Source organism: Periophthalmus magnuspinnatus, chromosome 9 (assembly GCF_009829125.3).
Source record: "Periophthalmus magnuspinnatus isolate fPerMag1 chromosome 9, fPerMag1.2.pri, whole genome shotgun sequence".
Lineage (NCBI taxonomy): Eukaryota > Metazoa > Chordata > Actinopteri > Gobiiformes > Gobiidae > Periophthalmus > Periophthalmus magnuspinnatus.
In genome coordinates, this window is record NC_047134.1 from 12,908,793 (window position 1) to 12,927,037 (window position 18,245).

The following is an 18,245-nucleotide window of genomic DNA, read 5'->3' on the forward strand; positions in this document are numbered from 1 at the left end:
ACAACCACAAATGTGTTTGTTCCCATGGTGTCCATTTGGTTCTGATTAGGCAACATGTAAACAGCAGTGAAGAGTCAAACAGCTGATTTACTGTTGCTAATAAAGTCAGAGCTGCGTATTAAAGTTGAGTGGATAATGATCAATGATGTGCATTGCTGTCCACTGCACAAAAGACTCATTATGTTTCCTTTTCTCATGCCCCAATGTGGTGAACAAAGTCTTTGAGAAATCATTCACATATGTCCACTGAAATTTTTCATAAACAATTGTTTGTTTATGACGCTTTGAAACATTACCGGTGATCCTGTGAATCAAGCAGACAAAACACTTGGGCACAAGTCCCAAGTGTGTTGTATTTTGTGGCATTGTTGCGTCATTGTGGGAATCTGTTTATGATGTGTCACATGACAACAGAAACAGCTGGGCCTGGTCCTGAGATGGTAAAGGATTCCCCAAAAACACACTGTCCCAAACCGTGAGCCTTACAACGTCAATGAGACATTTCACAATATGTGATCCAGCGATAAACACATGGGAGGATTTATTTGCACCACTTTTCCAAAAAATCTGAAGCAATTTATCTGTCAAACTGACAAGTTTCCCATTGAGAAACTAGTAAAGTAAAGTTGCAGTCACTTTAGTTTGGGTTTAAATCACACACATAATGCATCTTACAGGCCCTGCACAGCATATTTAACATGTATTTTAGAATGTTTTAAAATTGCATGTGGGCTCCCATGTCAATCATTGTTCAAAAGTAGAGACCGATATATAGATATAGAATAGAATATAGAATCAGATCAAACTTTGCATTGACATGTTTTGGAATTAACCCAAAAAATGACATGTTGACTCCATTACCTTAAACTAAATGCACACTATAAAACATGGCACACAGATAAAACAGACATTTGAAACACAGTGCTGTCTGTTATGAATGTTTGAATAAACTTGTCAAAGACCAATTGAGCTGAGGCCCTGCTGTGAGAGAGCCAAGAGCAGCAAGCCTCAAAGTAGGTCCAGGCCCGTCCCAGGCCAGCATACACCTAATAAGGAACACATGCACCCACAGTCCAAGGCAGAGCTGGGACAGTCAAGACTCAGAAACAGAGATGCACACTGATTAAAAGCTCGAACTCAAAAATCAGTCACACGTCCACATTGACACTGACTCACAGCCTCTTTGTAGTGTGGCCTTTAGCTCCCTCTAGTGGTCTTTGAGTTTAAAAGTGACCCAATGATACAGGACTAATTTCACAAACAAAACTAGAGTAAAAACCTGCATTGGTGAGCTGTAGGTGTTTTATTAATATGCTCACTCTAACTTGCTGAGTTTAGGAGTTTATAAATAAGACAAATAAGTGATAAAGTTTTACAGTAGCCTATTGAGTTGGTGAGCTCCTAAAGAAAAAATCCCTTTCACCACCACAAGTAGGCTCTGTGGAGCTGACCATTCAGGAGGGAAACCAGAGAATTGTGTGAAGGTCAGCAATAATTCCAAAGTGCTCAATTATAAAAGGCCTGTTTAAGGAGGAAATTTGAATATTCTCATAATTTAAATGAAATTATGTAAATGTAAATCTGATGCAATCTATAGGTCTAAATGTGCACGAAGCAGAATTTGAGCAGGTCACTTATCGAAATGCTGTTGTCCAAAATATTAACGTTTCTACAAAGTTTTTTACCTAAAAAAATCCCAAAACATATGGCAGACAATTCTCAACTATATAGGTTAATGTTAAATAAATCTTTCACATATAATTTAGTTTTGATTTGACTGTGGAGACAAACTTCATTAATTCACTCCTCCTCTGCAAGCACACATCAGAGTGAGAGGAGTTGACTGTGTTCTTGCAGGGTTATAGTCCAGTGCACCATTTGCGCACATGGCAGCGCACATACTGTTACACACCCACACACACAGGCGCAATCTCATACACACACACACACACACACACAACCACATCTCTGGAGTCAACCGCCAGAGACGCAGACGCAGAGAGCAGGAAGGAGCTGTGAGCCGCCATTGGCCAGTGTTTCTCCACCCCACCGCCTTCTGAGTCTCTGAGGGGTCTGCTGCAGTGCTCTGCTCCAGGGGCCTGAAAATGCAAGAATGGCCCCCTTTCTGGCGAGCTATTTTTGGGCTCATATCTGCAACTGCCTCCCCTGTTTTCCACAGTTTGCTGCATACTGGCTCCCTACGACTGTCTGAGAATCAATGCAAACTGCAAAGAAACATGATACCACTGACTGAGACAACTAGAATCTGCACTAAGCGAGTGAGGGAGGACGCATAAATCAGCTCTCCTCTTCTGCAGGGCCCAAGGCAGCGACGCAGCATGTCCTACACTCAGCATCCACTATAGCACCTATAAGAAAAAAAACAGTAGTGTCTCAAGTGAATAATGTACAGTGCAATTAGGCTACTTTAAAATATTTACAGGAAAATTGCCTGGTTCTTTGTGGTTTTGGGGTAGCAGTGGCTCAGTAGTGTTTTATTCACCTATAAACCAGAATAATATTGTGACAAATGTATCAATAATAAGGTGGACAGCACACACAAAGGTGTTGTCTACAGGCCTGTACTGTATATACTGTGTGCTACTGGTTCCTGTGGTAAATACGAACATGTTCTAATCTAAATAACTGACCTGGGTGGGTAAATAAATAAAAAATACTGTTACTGTTACTTTCTGAATCAATTTGTTTTAAATGTTATTAAAGATGAAACAACATAAATCTAAATGATTAAAATTATTAGCACTGGGCAATGCATTTAAACTCTTCAGGACCTGTACTGAGGAGTTCAGATCCAGCTGATCCAGGAGTATTTAGGCCTGCTAGATTTTGGTGGACAGTTCACAAATATTCCTTCTAGGCTTTTCTGTCATAGGTCAAGTAGCCAACCTTATACCAATAATAATCACACTGTTTACACTAATGCACACCTCATGTTATGTTACACAACAGTTACTCATCAACATATTGTTTGTCTGAAACATGTTTTGCATGTGGTTTTACATTCAGATGGACTGGGGAGTGGGCTCTGTTTATGGCTGAGCTGCAGCTGAAGCATGGCTCTGCCTTTAGGACTGAATCACTGGAGTATTTGGCTACATTCATAAAATAGAGGGAGGTCCCTAATTCTACAATAGCCTATAGGGCTTCAGATTCATGTGGAACCTGTCAGGGGGAAGAGGCATGTTTATGAATGGACACGCTGCTCTTTTGAGTTCAGTGTGGTGTGGAGCACAGGGGAGCACAGGGGAGCACAGTCAAGTCAATTGTGCAACAATATGGTAAATTATGATCACTTTTAATCTAGAACAACAAGGTACAGTCTGCCCTTTTTACAGAGCACAGTGCTTTATGTCAGGGGCTATCCTGTCTTAAGACCACATTTCACGCGTACAAGACACTGCAAAAGTGAAGTATTGTGCTTTTAGTAGAAAGTTGTTTGTGCGGCCTCAGAGATGGCCATTGGGCTTATTGATAGTGGCGAATGCCAGCGGGCATTACAACAGCAAGCGGCCATCTGCCAGCCTAGCGAACTAGCAACCCCACCAGCTGCAGTCGCAAAACGCCCTATAAAGCAGGACATGCATGCAGCTTCTGACGTCTGCGGCCACACTGCGCTACAAAGCCCAGAAAAAGCCAGGAGCGGAAACAATGAGAATCTCGCTTATAGACGGCGCATAGCCACGGAACAGGCAGTTTTACAGCCCGGGAAGGTGCCTTAAGTGCACATCAGGTCATTTCGGAGGTGCTACGATGGAAATATTAACATAAAAAGACTCATGCAGGGGCACTTTAATACCCCGACATGGCGACGGGAAGAAAAGGGAGAGAGCTTTTTACTATTTTGGAAACTAGCGCGGACACAGAGAGTAGCTCGGTGTGCGTTAGTCAGGACTCTCCGCTTAATCTTTCGGCCGATGTAAAGTGGTTCGAGATTCCGTACAAAAAGCCCGACTCAGAGGAAGACGAGGCGTGCGAGGCGGAGGAGGAGGACGGCGAGGGCGAGAATGGATTCACAGCAGAGAACGCAGCCGCCACCGCGCAGCACGACGCGGACGCGGCCAGGCTGATCAGCGGAGTCCCCTGCAACATCATCGTAGTGACGGGCAGTAACGGGCTCAAGCACGACGAGGAGGACTATGTCGAGGACTGTTTCTACTCTACCTCCACTAACTGCTCCGATAACACCTCCAACGACTCGGATATTGATTTCTCCGATTTGGAGGAGGAGCAGGAGCGCAGAAGTTTGTTCAGCCTGGAAGAAGACTTGGACGAGGACTGCACCGCTGGTGACTTCTGGGGAGAGCCAGACCAGGTGATCTCTATCGAACCTTTCACTGCTCCCTGCGGCCCGCAGCACTCACTGGGGGACGATGCTGACACCCGTGACTATTTCCGGATACTCTTCCCAGATTCTCTTTTTGAACACATGGTAGAACAAACAAACAGTTACGCCCTCTATCGGCAAAGGAGGAGTGGGAAGACAGACCCCCACTGGCACCCCACTGATGTGAGAGAGATGCAAGCCTATGTAGGCTTAAACATTCTTATGGGCATCAATCAGCTTCCAGACACTGGCATGTACTGGGCCAGTGATATTTTCATAGGGAATGCAGGCTTTAAGAAAACAATGACAGCCAGGCGCTTTGAGAAGCTCACTCAATACCTGCAGCTGTGTGAGCGGGAGTCAGAGCCAGAGCGGGGGGAACGTGGCTATGATGGCCTCTTTAAGATCAGGCCTCTGCTGGACGTGTTGGAGAACACCATGTGGGACGCGTACATGCCCAATCGCTGTTTAACAGTAGACAAGTGTGCCATTGTGGTTAAGGGACGGTTCTCCCCTGCACAGTACATGCCCTCTAAACCTCTGAAGAAGGGTCTGACCATATGGATGCTGTGCGACTCCAGAACAGGGTACTGCCACCGGACCAAGATTTCAGTGGGTAAGCCGAGGGACGAGGAGGCAGCAGCGTGCCTTGGCCACAGGGTGGTGACCTCCTTGGTGCGGGGCCTGGAAGGTCAGTACCACCACCTGTTTATGGACAGCTTGTTTACCTCAGTGCCACTACTTCAGAGGCTGCTGCAGGATGGACTGTACGCCTGTGGACCCACTCATCCAGGCCGTAAGGGTTACCCTGAGGTTCTCAGGCCACGGAATGTTGGGAAACTGTCCCAGGGTGAGTTCTACCAGTGTCAGCGAGGGAACCTGGTTGCCACAGTAACACGTGATGTTAAAGTGGTCAGCTGTTTGTCCACCAACTCTGCCCCTGGCATAGTTGGCATCAGCCCGGGAAAAGAACAGAGTGACGCAGAGGGGGAAGGTGAAAGTGACAGTGGAGACAGTTCTGGATTTGCCGTGCCCCGGCCTTTGCCCTTGCTTCTGTATCAAGAAAACATGAGAGGTGTGGATCTGTGTGACCAGTTGAGAGAGTGCTATCTGGTGGGTCGGCCCTGCAAGAAGTGGTGGCGCTACTTCCTGTGGTTCTACATCAACCTCTGTATAGTCAATGCCTACATCATCCAGAGGGAGAGCCGAGGGGGGACTCCGCCCACAGGCTTCAATGGAAAACAGTTCACTCAGCGCCACTTTCGGGTCCGACTGGCCCAGCAGCTGATTGGAGATTATCAGGGGGCCCGGGGCATGGAGCGGGCAGCACGTAAGAGGCACGCTGACTCACCCATAGAGTATGGACACAGACTGGAGCGCATGTCCGAGCGCTCCCGCCGCTGTAGGAACTGCACCAACAAGGGACTGAGACATGAGAGTGTGTTTGGCTGCAAGATATGCAACGTCCACCTATGCAGAGGCGGCTGCTTCTCTGAGTTTCACAAATAACATCTGGCTGATTATCAGTTTTTTTATATTCTTTGTTAGCAAGTCTGTCAAAAGATTTTATACAGAAGATGTAATTCCAAAGGTTACCACTTCAGATGCACAGTATAGTTACACTTTCATTGAGGTAGCTTTAGATTTGAAGAATTATTGCACGTAAAATAGAGAAACAAACTGTAGAGTGTTGGAATCAGATAGAATGTTCTGACATAGCTCCTGCCTTCCATACGGACAGAACTGCCTTGTCACTTTTTCTATGTAAAATATAGCCTAAGCATTTTTAAGATAAACTTTTCAGCACTTACATTAAATTGGAAATGTTTACTATGAACTTTATTCCTCCCCTTTTCTTAAATAAAGTAACTAAACTAAATCTCATTGCCAACATTATATATTTGTGTAAAAACATTTCATACTCTTAAATAAAAGACACACTTTAGAAGGATGTGAGACTCTTCTGAACATGGGCTCTGCAAGGACACAGCTTGGAGCAATTATAGAGCAGAAAAAACCCCTGAGTGCTCAGTGGCCATTGGAGCCATGATGCCATTTCTTTCCCCAACCACACTCCACGCAGCCATCTGTAGCCCTCGTACTTCCAAACACCCACAAAGTATACTGGTCATCGGCCAACATGGTTCAAATCATGTTCCTTTATTGATTGTACTTTAAAACACATTTGATCTGCCCCATGTTTTTGGACATAAGCAGGTCACACTCTCTCTGTCTGTGTGTTTCTTCCTGGTTTGTCTTCTGCGCTGACGCGCTCCCTCATGCACACACAGAGTGGGAGGCTCTGCTGTTCCCAGTTGGTGGAGGGTTAGTCGACTGGACGCCCATCCCGCTGATCTCGGGAGCTCCCGTGGGGCGTATCCATAGTAACCACGGCAGATGAAGACAGGGAGTCGCCAGCAGGCCTACATGTTGTCATGGCAGCCGCACTACAAAGTTGTGAGGTACCACAGGCCACTCCCCCTTACCCCTGTCTCCAAATTCAAGCAAATCAGGCTGCGGTTAGGTTGTGTGGGAGAAGCATGGCTGGTTACCAGGCAGGATCTGCCACAGCTCCAGATCAAATGTGCTTCCTATTAAGTTGAATTTGTCATGCAAACTGATATTAGACATCATTTTGAATATTTAACAACCAGGAATCACTGCAGAGTGCATTTATGCTGAAGATCCAATGGTCACCAGTTACACATGGCCCTAATAATCAGAGGAACATGATGAATGTTTAAAAAGACCATTTAGTTCTGATGATTAGAGTATAAAACTGATTTCTGTCAAAATGTTGAGGGAAACTTTATCAGTGGTGTCATGAGAAGTGTCACAACAATCATCATGTTGCATAATAAAACACTCAGTTACAAGTTGGCAGTGTCTAGAACATGGGACTGTTTCCACTTACAGATCAGCACTTGGGCAACACATGTTTGCTCCTTCATCTATTTCCAAAAGAGAGCAAGAAATCTCCACCCTGTAATCACTGACTATCACTGTATCATTGTTTGCTTTATATTTCAAAGGTCATATGTAAATATATTTAATGAAAACAGCATTAACATTTTAAAACTCAAACAAATTACAAATCGAGTAACATAGATATACGTATAAGTGTCTCTTTAAAAAACCCATTTTAACCAATAAGTTTTCTAAACCAAATGGAGCGTTTTGGTTTCTGCTGCTGTGGTTTTGGTGAACCCAAAAGAATGATCAGAGGAAGCTTGATCTCAGAGTCTCGTTCTTGTGGCACATCAAGAGTCACCTGAAAATTATAAATGTGATATTAATATCTTTATCTCTTAAGAGCTGTCGGATTTTACGTTGTCCAGTTGTACAAAATACCTCTTTACTGAATAGCATAGTTCTGGAGATGCATAAGCAACATTTGTAAATGATTATTTGCTTTTGCAGATATAACAAGGCTAGCATCTCTGGATCACATTTAAGTAGTTTTCTTTGTCATCTGTTCATTTTTGTTGGTAGCATTACTTTGTTTACTTTGAATGCTAATGCTGAACATGCATGTATGTGTGTACCTTTAGCCTGTACTCCAGCTTCATCATGGAACAGTTGAAGAAGGTTGGAGGCAGAAGAGGTGGGATGCTCAGGACTTTGGTCACCGTGTGGCTGCTCTGAGGGGACACTGCATCACCCGTCCCAAACAGGATCTTGTTAGTGTGGACTATGTGCTTGGATTGGGCAACAAAAATCTGCTTCTCACACAGGTACAAGTTGGGGGTAACTGTTCTTGATGATTCATTGATCACCTCCACTGACACTCCCATGGCCTCACCTATGGCCACAGAGGGTTTCATCTGTAAATATTTAGATCGCACTAAATTATGTGAAAGGCTATTTACAATACCTTGCCTGATTCCCATTTTTTCAGAGGTAACATTCATAGTGACTTTTCCAACACCACAAAATGAAATCTGTGTTGCTTGTTGTTGTTCCTTGTGGAAAAAAAGAAGAAAAAGAAAACCATAATAGACATTAAAGGCAGTAAAGTCATGTGTAAATATACATACCTTAAGCCCAATTAAGATCATCTCAGTTTTAGATGCAAATGGAAACTCTGCCTTGGTCCGAAATGGGAACTCAGTCTTGGCTTTATGTATAACCCAAATGGACTGTGTCAGCTGGGCCCGCAAACTGTATGTAATCCTGCCCCATTTTCCTTGATAGGATGAAGGCATATCCCTGAAATTGAAATCACAATAGACAAAAATGTATTGTTTATGTTCTTGTCCAGAAAAATATTTGAACAAAAAGATACTTCTAACAATAATAATGCAGTTGAATCAGGCATTGACAAGCAGATATGGCTACTGTAAGGTATTTTCTAGCAGTGCAGCACTACACCAAACTAGTATCTTGATTTACTAACGCTAAGGTAAATAACACGTGCACACCAGCGGATATGGATTGCATGGGGGATCACCAAGACGCTATAGAGACCAGCGTGGGAACTTTAAATGTTGTGTGGACAATATACAAAGCCCCCCTATGTCTCAGTCTCTTGCTCCTCTTTGACGCTTACACCAAAAACGAACATTCTTACACTACTTACGTGGTCGGTAGGTTAAACGTAAAAGGAAACACATTTCTTCCTGCACCAATGATTTCAGAACCTGTAAAGCATTAAACTGTTTAACATTTACCATAATATATACACATCTAAAACTATTTCTTTTACAGACCATCTCCTTTGTTCTTGTCCTGAAGGATGATGTGTTCAAAGTAGAAGTATTTCCTCTTGTCTTGATGCACCACAGTGTTGGGTCCACTTCCCTCGCTCCATGTTACTTTGGCCTTGCCTTTGGCTCGCACATAGAAACACTGCACTCTGGTCTCCTTTGAGGTCACTACGACAACCTGTCCTGTCAGGCTGTCTCCCGCTGAGTACGTGCCCTGTTCGTTCAGTTTGTTGTACTCCACATGGAAGTGCTTCACTGTCATAACCTCCCTCTATCTGTACAACACTTGAAAACACTTGAATTGCACAGGAAAGTTGTAGAAAGTGCACTGGTGTAGTTCTAATAACGGAGGCTCTGTTTCTCCATGTTGTCATGTGATCAACCAGCAGGTGTCTCTTTCACACAAGCTACCTGATCCTTGTGGGTTAAATTACAATACTCAAAGTAAGGTGACACACACACAGCATTTACAGGTGCACTGTAACTTTCCAGATTGGGGGGTCCACTACTTGTTTGTCTCCGTGGGGATGATATTGCTTTGCTTGGAATGATTCACAAGCTCATCTCTCTACAAATCTGACCTGCAACATGTTTTTTTGGTATTATCTGCTTGTGTCCATGGAGTTAGGTTTATCCATTGCCGTGCTGTGGAATATTCAGGCATAATGGATACAAGCAGGAGGGGTACAAGCACCTTTACTTCTGTTTTAATCCAAGTTTTGTTCTCAATGTTTAGTCACAATTGCAGTTTTGATGCAATGTCTAGGCCTATCTAAGCCTGATTAGGCCTGATTAATTATAGATATGAACTGTCATTTATTATTATTATTATTATTATTATTATTATTATTATTATTATTATTATTATTATTATTATTATTATTATTATTATTATTATTATTATTATTATTATTTATTTATTTATTTATTTCAACACCATACAAGCTTGAAAGGTACACACTACACAAATGAATGAATTAGCCATATATTTATTACATTATTAGTGTATGGGCAGTACAACAGTATAAAAATATTATAACATATAGTGCATTATTCCTGTTTCTCTTATTTAAGTTTCTCTGTCCTTGTGTCCCAGACTCTCACAACACAACGACTGGCAACTTGACCATTGGGGAATACAGCGGGCCAAGAAGAAGAACCTGCAGACACAAAACACACAGCATAGTCTATTAAATCAAACTCAAAATACTTAAAACTTTACTTCATAATGCTGACATACTAGCCAAACTATCCATAAACCCCATACCTCCAGCCTGTACTCTTGTTTGACGATGTTGCAGTTGAGGAGAGTTGATTTGAGTATGTTCGGTATCTGTAGTACTTGAGTTTGGGTCACTTGTTGTCCAGCCTGCACAGGGTCGCCTTTCTCCTCCACAATGTGTCTAGTGTGAACTTTCCTCTTGTTTTTGCAAAAGAAAGACTGCTTCTCGTAGAAAATATATTTGGGAGTCACTGTAGTGTCTTTTGAGTTGTTGGTTATTTGAGTTGTGATTTCTAGGCCTTCACCTGTAAAATATGAAGCGGTTGTAATAAATAAATAAATATATATATAAAGTCTGTTAATAATAAATGGGTTTATTTCTTACCTGGCAGATAACCCATCTTTTTAATACTAACATTCAGTGCCGTTTTCCCAGATGAAAACATTCCTTTCGCTTCATCCTGCGCTTGTTGAGGTTTCTGTGAAGACCAAATACAACATCATAGATTGTGGTTAAAAGTATATAAAGGAAACAACAACATTAGTGCTAGTATTTGCATCAGAAGAGGTGGAAATATCTTGGCAGTTGTGTTTGTTGTTGTTGTGGCAATTATAATAGTGCTTTAACTCATTAATTTAACCATTTTGGAGTACTTTTTTCCACTTTAAACCTATAAAATACAAGTAAAGTTTCATTTTAACAAGACATCGGTGACAAATTACCATGATATCAAGGTCGGAATAGTTGCCAATAGACGTCACCGTGAAGGTTGTTCTTTCTTTGCAGTCCAGCCTCATGGATCGACTCACTCTGGCTTCCAGGAAGTAACTGATGTGTCCATGGCGACCCACCCAGCATTTTGGCAAGTCTCTGCAAAAGATTACTGGCCGTCAGACACATAAGTACACAGAAACAGCAGGGTGTCACAGTTCATATACGTACATGTCAGGGATGTCAAAAGAGAAGGGGAAAACATGCCTCCCTGCAGAAAGCACCTTTGATTCTGTGAGAAGATAAAGAAATACATTAGAACGGTCTTTTTAGTTTTTTTTTTTTAGTCCGTAGTGTGTTTGTCGACCCAATTTTTTTTGACACGTTTCTTATTTTGATTATAAGGATTTATATGGACCACAGTAGAAAGGAGAAAACATAAGTTGGTTTTAGTTTTTGGGCATAACAGAGCCATTTAATCAGCTTTTTTACACACAAATATACTGTTAACTCATACATTTATAGTAGTTTTTTTGCACAAGATCCTAATCATTTTGTGAATTCAGGAATTAAATTAGATTATAGTACTGCACTGTGGTAGAAAAGGAGTTGAAAGTACTGCAGTAAGTTTTCAATTATATATTTTTACTACTTCTCACCAGCTGTTACTGCCTCAATTTTGTATTTTCTATATCTTTCAGTAGTTGGTAAAGCACATTATTCCAAAATCAGTCTTGAAATTCAATACTTTATACATGTACAGCTATATATTTAACATTTTATGCATTAATAGTAACTCTCTCACAGTCAAAGGACAAGACAACTTACCAGGTCTTGCTCGCTCCAGGAGAATTTTGGTTGTAGAAAAAAAATGCTGCTTGGCTTTGTAGGAGACGATGGCGTAGATGTAACTTTCAGTCCAAAACACAGATGCTTTCCCTTTGGCTGTCACTGAAAGACACTCAATTTTAGTGTCTTTAGCCAACTCCAGCACCACTCTCCCTGTGAGCGTCTCTCCTCTGGAAAACACGCCCCTCTCCTTTGCGGGGTCATATTCAACTGTGAGGGTTTTGATGCTCATTTTGCTCTGAAGTTGTCCTGGTTCGAACCTGAAGAGCTGCTGTATATATCCCTGTGTGAGGGCTGTGACGTGTGCTTTTACAACATTTGCTTAGAGGACATGTCTGATAAGAAATACTTAGTTGTAATGTTGCCGGGATATGCCAGTTTCCTTTACTGTAAACTCAGCGTCACATGTTGAAAATGACATGTATGTTTCTTTAACGCACCAGGAGAGGAAGATTTTGGGGATCCATACTGGCAATGCCCAAATAGCACTAACCTTGTGATGAAAAAAGATGTGTAAAGCTCAAAAAAGTACTCGTTTACATGGGTATTAATGATTCTTAAAACATTTGGGCTGCTTAAAAATGCACCATGTAACTTATTTGTATGTTTACGTCCCACTCTCTACATAAACATCATCGGTTGAGTGACGCACAGGTTGGCGGTGCGATTCTAGCTCCCACAGATGAATGCTGTCGTTGTGTCCTTGGGCAAAACACTTCACCCACCCTGCCCCAAGTGTCTGCGTACACTGTGTATGAATGTGTGTGTGAATGGGTGAGTAATTCCTTGATGTAAAAGCGCTTTGAGTGTCTTGAAAGTGGAAAAGTGCTATATAAATGTGACTTTTTACCATTTATTTGTTGAGAGGTCTGTTACAGCTTGTGTCCTTGGAGATGTTATTGAATTACCTGGAAAGTTGTCACAATATGGAATATACTATGATCAGGTTTGCCTCTCCACAGATCTAATTAAGTTATCAAGCTTATTAAGAAATGATTAATAAATACAGCTTTTATGTCCCATAGATATCAGCCCTTAATAAGTAAGTTTACAGTGTTGAAAATCAGATACTAATCGATACTAAAACTAGCATCAAAACTAGATATTTATGCAAGCTGGTATCAATACTTAAAAATCACATTAATTCGACAAAAATTAATCTTTCCTGAATAGTTTTTGAATGACCTTGAGCTGTTTCAGAGCAAAAGACAAATAAACAAATATACACCCATGGATCACTATGGACCCTACTGGGATGACAATATAAGACCACATGGTAATATACAAAATCATATTCCACAGTCTAAAGAAAGAGCGTTTTTAATTATCATTGTAGTATCGGAATCTGTATCATTCACTATCATTTACATATCATGACAACACTTATGTAGACAGGAACTTCAGCATGTCAGGAACTGGTGAAACAGCGTAAGGCATTCGTCGAACTGTAAATTACGGGAAGGTCCAGGTAGTACATTTTGTAATATGGGAAGTTTGTAAAAGAATATTTCCCATTATTCTGGGATCATTAACTCAAACTGGAGCGTGGCGGTGTAAATGGTACAGACATGTGTGTTTATGGCTGTGATCTCACAAAAGTGGGAGTGTGGAAAGGGAAACAGAAACCAGACTCCAGCGTGACAGGAGTCTGGTTTTAAAAAGAGCATTACTGTTTAGTCATTGTTTCTGTTTGCTATAGAATTTGCACGTTAAGGACCTGTTTCAACTGGAGATATAAGTATAAGCCTGTTTTGTCTGAATGCACATTAAACTAGTATCCTATTTGCATAAGACGTTAATATTTATAAATTAGCTATAACCCTTTAGTTTAGACTCCTACAAAAATGTCCCAAAATGAATACAGTATACAAATAAATACAGTACATCCTATTGCTTTTCAAAGTTTGGCCACACTGTGGGGCTGTAGATCTACTTAAGCGTATGCAGAAGGCAGTGGTTTATAGCTCCATGATTAGTGCTGATTCTTCTATAGCACATTAGTAAATACTGAAGGCTTTGTCCATTACATGTCTGAACCTTCTTAATAATTTAGAATGTGACACTGGGAAATAGAAAGAACAGATACTAAAGCCTTAAAGTGCAGTCCTAGAATAAAAATGTTACTTGTGGAGGTCAAAATTCAAATAGCTGTAGTTGTGAGAGCAGAACCTACAGATGAAACTGAACAGTACACATCTTCAGCAGAATATTTGAGGATAGTAGTGGGATAAGTAAAAGATACTGATGGAAGTGTTTGTATTGTAGTATCAGACTGTTGACTTTTATCTCACCCATGAAGGCAGTACACATATCACACCACACGTTTCATTATGTATTTTACTACTACGACTTTATTCAGCTTTGCAGTACAGTTTAAATGACACAAAACAGAAGATGTTCTCAAAGTTTGATTACTCTACATTTACATTGTTTGGTAGCACTTTAAAATAGAGTCCAGGACTTACTAGGTACTTATAGTGGTAGTTAACAGATACTGGTCTGGTAATTATGGTGGTAGTTACAATGGTAGTTACTGTGGTACTTGTGGTGATACTTTTTCTGGTAATTATACTAATACTAATACTTACCGGTACTTTGGCTGGGACTTATACAGCATAACTAATAGCGGTACTTTGTGGTACTTATAGTGGAACAAGGGGTGATACTTACACTAATAGTTATTGGTACTAGTACTGGTACTTATAGTAATATGTCGTTTTAAGTGAAAGGTGAATTATAGTGTTAGTTACAGTGGTATCTATTGAGCGGTGTAGTGATATGGTTTAGTGGTGTTGTTATTGCAGCTACACAAAATTAAAGAATATGTACTGGTAAGTAGTACTGGTAAGTATCAGTATAATTACCAGCCAGAGTACCACCGTAAGTACCACAGTAACTACCATTGTAATTGCCAGTCAAGTAAGTACCACTGTATGTTCCTAGTAAGTCCCAGACACTATTTTAAAGTGCTAACCTTTTGCGTTTTTATAAATTGAAACATGCTGCTAAAACAGGAAAACATGTTTGGAGAGACTATCCAAATAAACTTTCCCTCTGATTTTGCTCTTGCAGCATCGTGGACTCTCTCATCACAATGATTGGTAGCTTCACCTCTGTATTTCCGATGAGCGACACATCCAGGACGACCTGCAAAAACACACACTGTGAAGTCAGACGCACTAAAGATACATGAGGGATTCTTGATCATTTTACCTGCTTGTTTACAATATTAATGTGTCATACTACAGAACATTTACTTTGTGAAAGGACCTAAACTGCAGCACCAGTCTAGAAGATACAGTGCTGCAGACCTGCCTTCCAAAACAAATTACTGTATTATGTGTTGGTGAAGGTGAAGTATTCCACAGTAGCACTTTAATGCTTGGGGATTGAGTTTAAGCACATTACCTTGAGTGTGTACTCCAGTTTCAGTATAGTGCAGCTGAGGAGAGTTGGAGGAAGCAGGTCTGGGATGTGCAGGACTTTAGTGTCATTCAGCTGTGCCCTGGGCCCTATTGGCTGTCCTTTCTCCTTTATTATGCCTTTAGTATAGACCTTCCTCTTTAATTTTGTGTAGAACGTTTGCTTCTCATACAGGTAGTACTTGGGCGTGATGGTTTTGTTTGAATTGTTGATTATTTCAGCTCGGACTTCAATTGTGTCGCCTTTAAAAACAAAATATGAATTACACTGATTAGCACTGTGTAAAAAATAATGCTGAAAATCAAACTGCTACACAAAGTTGAATATTTCCAGAACATTTTACAATAAATTGGTTCATTATATTCTTTAACAGCCACATCAAATCAGTAACATCTGAAGCCTTTTACCATCTAAAAACATTGCCGGAATCAAAGGTAAACTGTCAAAACTAGACTTGAAGAGACTTATCCAAACATTTGTCTCCAGTAGGTTAGACGACTGTAACATCCTGCTCACTGGCCTCTCCAAACGAGCCTTAACACAGCTGCAGTACATTCAGACCACTGCTGCTCGGGTCCTGACTAAAACTTGGAAGTACTTCACACATGTGTCCTGTGCTCAGATCTCTGACTCCAGTGGCTCAGAGAATAGACTTTAAAGCAGCTCTGCTTGTGAACAAGTCTCTCCATGAACCAGCACCAAAGCACAACTCTGACATGTTAGAGCCATATGAACCATCTCACACTCTGAGGACTTCAGGGACCGGCCTCCTGCTGGTGCCAGAGTCAGGACTAAACATGAGGAATCAGCGTTTCAGTTTTATGCAGCTAAAACCAGGAAGAGTCTTCCTGAAGATGTGAGACAGGCCTCTACTTTGACAATGTTTAAATCCAGGCTCAAATGGTTCTGTTTAGCTGTGCATATGGCTGAAAGGTTGATGATATGATGATTATTTGCGATTATTTATGTTTTGATTTGTTTTATTGTGATTTTAATGTCCTTCTTATTCTGTAAAGCACTTTGAATTACCTTGTGTACGAATTGTGCTGTACAAATAAACTTGCCTTGCCTATATGCCGCATTCTAGATATTTGATTTATGTATATGTAATCTGAGTTTATCCTGCAACTGTGGGCCTAAAGTGGGATAGAGTTCATCTATAGCCCAGAGAAGAGCAGTTATTCAAGGGGCCAATCTGAAGTCACCAACACGCCCAGTCTGCACCAGGTCTTCTTGCTTAGTATTTATATACAGTATTGACTATAAACTATTTCCCCCTTGTTACCTTGCAGATATCCCATCCGTTTAGTGTGCACATTCAAGGTGACGTTTCCAGAGGAGAGCAGCTTCTTGTCACTGCAGATGTGTTGAGGTTTCTGTCCAACATAAAACATCAGTAAATATTCTATGCCACATTGTTTGAGGGAAGGAAATTACATCGGTAAATAATGAATAAGTCACAAAAATGTCACTAAATTATGTTGATTGAATATCCCAATGTAGAAATAATGTGTTACAATATAGAAATACTAAAATAAATTGAAGTATCCTTATCACAACTGATTAATGTTACTGTTATGGAGCTTAACGGTGACTGTCTGCTCCAGTTTTGGAAGTAAATTTTCATTCATTCATTAATTTTCTCCATAGACTTTTCAAAAAATTCAAATATTAATAGTTCAAAGTCATCGTGGAGGCTACCCAGTTACGTGCTAACTACCATAATATCCCTAATGCGGTCAACAAATGTAAAGCGCAAGATTGAGGGGAATGCTTTAATAATTTAGAGGTTTATAACATTTTAGAAACAAACTTCAAATAAAATGATAGGTTTTGTGGTCATTAGTTAGCACAGAGCTGATTAATCTTTTTCTGGAAGTCTATGAGAAAAATGAATGAGAAACTGAAAACTGAAACTGAGGGGTGCGTGGTCACTGTTGTTCTGCTCACTTTTGCTTTAAATACGACTAAAATGCCGTTTCTTTGTGGTGGCACTTCCGGTTAAGCGGGAATCCCACTCATTTCAAGAATTTGAGAAAAGTTTTGCTGCTAAAATCTGATATAAAGTAGGTTGATTTGTGTTAAATGTTGCACCAAAAAGTCAACACTGCACCAATTCTCTAAGAAGCTTTGAAACGACTTTGTCCCCATTGAACTTATTTGCTGTCAAGTGCAAAATAATACAGCCTGAATGACACCACGCCCACTGTAACTTTCAGAATAAGGTGAATAGTGTGCACAGATTATATAAGTCTGCTTTTAAACTTAAATACAATACTACCACTAAGTCAGGGGTGGACAGGTCTTCGTTGAAAAGAATAATGAATTCTTCTTTAGCTTTGCGATCCAGCCTCATGGATCTGCTCGCTCTGGCCTCCAGACTGTAAACGATTTTCCCGTGTTTACCCTTGAAAGAAGATGGTAACTCCCTGCAAAGATGATTCAAAAGTTTTTTCTTCTTTGTTTTATTTTTAACTTTGAAACAATAAATAAAATATCTTAATTCACTTACAAATATGGAATTTCAAAAGTAAAAGGGAAGACATGTCTCCCAACACCTGTCACTTTAGAACCTAGAATAAAAGTCCTATTAAAATGATTACAAAAACTGAATGAAACACAACAGTAGAACTTACCACGTGTTGAATCATCCAGAAGATGTTTTTCAATGGAGAAGTACTTTTCTTTTGCAGTGTATGTGATGTGTAATCTAGGTCCATAATGTTCAGTCCACCTTACAGATGCTTTCCCTTTGGCCTTTACAGTGAGACGCTCTAGTTTAGTCTCTTTGGACACGTCCAGCACCACCCTCCCTGAGATGCTGTCACCTCTTGAGAACACATTGTCTTTGTTTTTGGCATCGTATTCAATGGAGAAGCTCTTTATAGCCATTGTCTTGAAAACTCTGGAGCTTATTGACAAAGTATTCTCTTTTTACAACTGTCACATGTCCTGATTGTGCAACCTTTGCCATGGTGACTTGAGCTA

The 18,245-nt window shown here is 40.7% G+C and overlaps 4 protein-coding genes across 4 annotated transcripts; 1 reads left to right on the forward strand and 3 right to left on the reverse strand.

Annotated features, from left to right (window-relative positions):
• The first annotated feature begins 3,823 nt into the window (after positions 1-3,823).
• LOC117376082 (piggyBac transposable element-derived protein 4-like) lies at positions 3,824-5,854 on the forward strand. Its single transcript, XM_033972485.1, has one exon. The coding sequence runs from the start codon at positions 3,824-3,826 to the stop codon at positions 5,852-5,854; it is 2,031 nt and encodes a 676-aa protein (XP_033828376.1).
• A 1,633-nt stretch (positions 5,855-7,487) lies between these two features.
• Positions 7,488-9,313, reverse strand: LOC117376083 (arrestin domain-containing protein 3-like). Its single transcript, XM_055224220.1, has 6 exons — positions 9,055-9,313; positions 8,925-8,985; positions 8,383-8,554; positions 8,220-8,307; positions 7,891-8,147; positions 7,488-7,616 (listed from the first exon to the last, which is right to left on the reverse strand). Exons 1-6 carry the CDS (start codon positions 9,311-9,313, stop codon positions 7,488-7,490), a joined length of 966 nt encoding a protein of 321 aa, XP_055080195.1.
• A 724-nt stretch (positions 9,314-10,037) lies between these two features.
• LOC117376720 (arrestin domain-containing protein 3-like) lies at positions 10,038-12,072 on the reverse strand. Its single transcript, XM_033973242.2, has 6 exons — positions 11,814-12,072; positions 11,217-11,277; positions 10,997-11,144; positions 10,659-10,752; positions 10,319-10,578; positions 10,038-10,211 (listed from the first exon to the last, which is right to left on the reverse strand). Exons 1-6 carry the CDS (start codon positions 12,064-12,066, stop codon positions 10,152-10,154), a joined length of 876 nt encoding a protein of 291 aa, XP_033829133.1. The 5' UTR covers positions 12,067-12,072; the 3' UTR covers positions 10,038-10,151.
• Positions 12,073-14,384: 2,312 nt separating this feature from the next.
• Positions 14,385-18,198, reverse strand: LOC117376084 (arrestin domain-containing protein 3-like). Its single transcript, XM_033972487.2, has 6 exons — positions 17,894-18,198; positions 17,770-17,830; positions 17,539-17,686; positions 16,543-16,633; positions 15,243-15,499; positions 14,385-14,981 (listed from the first exon to the last, which is right to left on the reverse strand). Exons 1-6 carry the CDS (start codon positions 18,147-18,149, stop codon positions 14,868-14,870), a joined length of 927 nt encoding a protein of 308 aa, XP_033828378.2. The 5' UTR covers positions 18,150-18,198; the 3' UTR covers positions 14,385-14,867.
• Positions 18,199-18,245: the final 47 nt, after the last annotated feature.

What these genes read in the sequence shown, in the direction of transcription:
- LOC117376083 (XM_055224220.1), bottom strand. Translation starts at nt 9,313, where the DNA reads ATGACAGTGAAGCACTTCCATGTGGAGTACAACAAACTGAACGAACAG. An exon ending in TGATCTTAATTGGGCTTAAG is followed by an intron (nt 8,308 to 8,382) that starts GTATGTATATTT and finishes TTTTTCCACAAG; the next exon opens with GAACAACAACAAGCAACACA. An exon ending in AGCTGGAGTACAGGCTAAAG is followed by an intron (nt 7,617 to 7,890) that starts GTACACACATAC and finishes TATAATTTTCAG; the next exon opens with GTGACTCTTGATGTGCCACA.
- LOC117376082 (XM_033972485.1), top strand. Translation starts at nt 3,824, where the DNA reads ATGGCGACGGGAAGAAAAGGGAGAGAGCTTTTTACTATTTTGGAAACT.
- LOC117376720 (XM_033973242.2), bottom strand. Translation starts at nt 12,066, where the DNA reads ATGAGCATCAAAACCCTCACAGTTGAATATGACCCCGCAAAGGAGAGG. An exon ending in CCTGGAGCGAGCAAGACCTG is followed by an intron (nt 11,278 to 11,813) that starts GTAAGTTGTCTT and finishes ATCTTCTCACAG; the next exon opens with AATCAAAGGTGCTTTCTGCA. An exon ending in AACAAGAGTACAGGCTGGAG is followed by an intron (nt 10,212 to 10,318) that starts GTATGGGGTTTA and finishes TTGTGTCTGCAG; the next exon opens with GTTCTTCTTCTTGGCCCGCT.
- LOC117376084 (XM_033972487.2), bottom strand. Translation starts at nt 18,149, where the DNA reads ATGGCTATAAAGAGCTTCTCCATTGAATACGATGCCAAAAACAAAGAC. An exon ending in TGTCCACCCCTGACTTAGTG is followed by an intron (nt 16,634 to 17,538) that starts GTAGTATTGTAT and finishes TATGTTGGACAG; the next exon opens with AAACCTCAACACATCTGCAG. An exon ending in AACTGGAGTACACACTCAAG is followed by an intron (nt 14,982 to 15,242) that starts GTAATGTGCTTA and finishes GTGTTTTTGCAG; the next exon opens with GTCGTCCTGGATGTGTCGCT.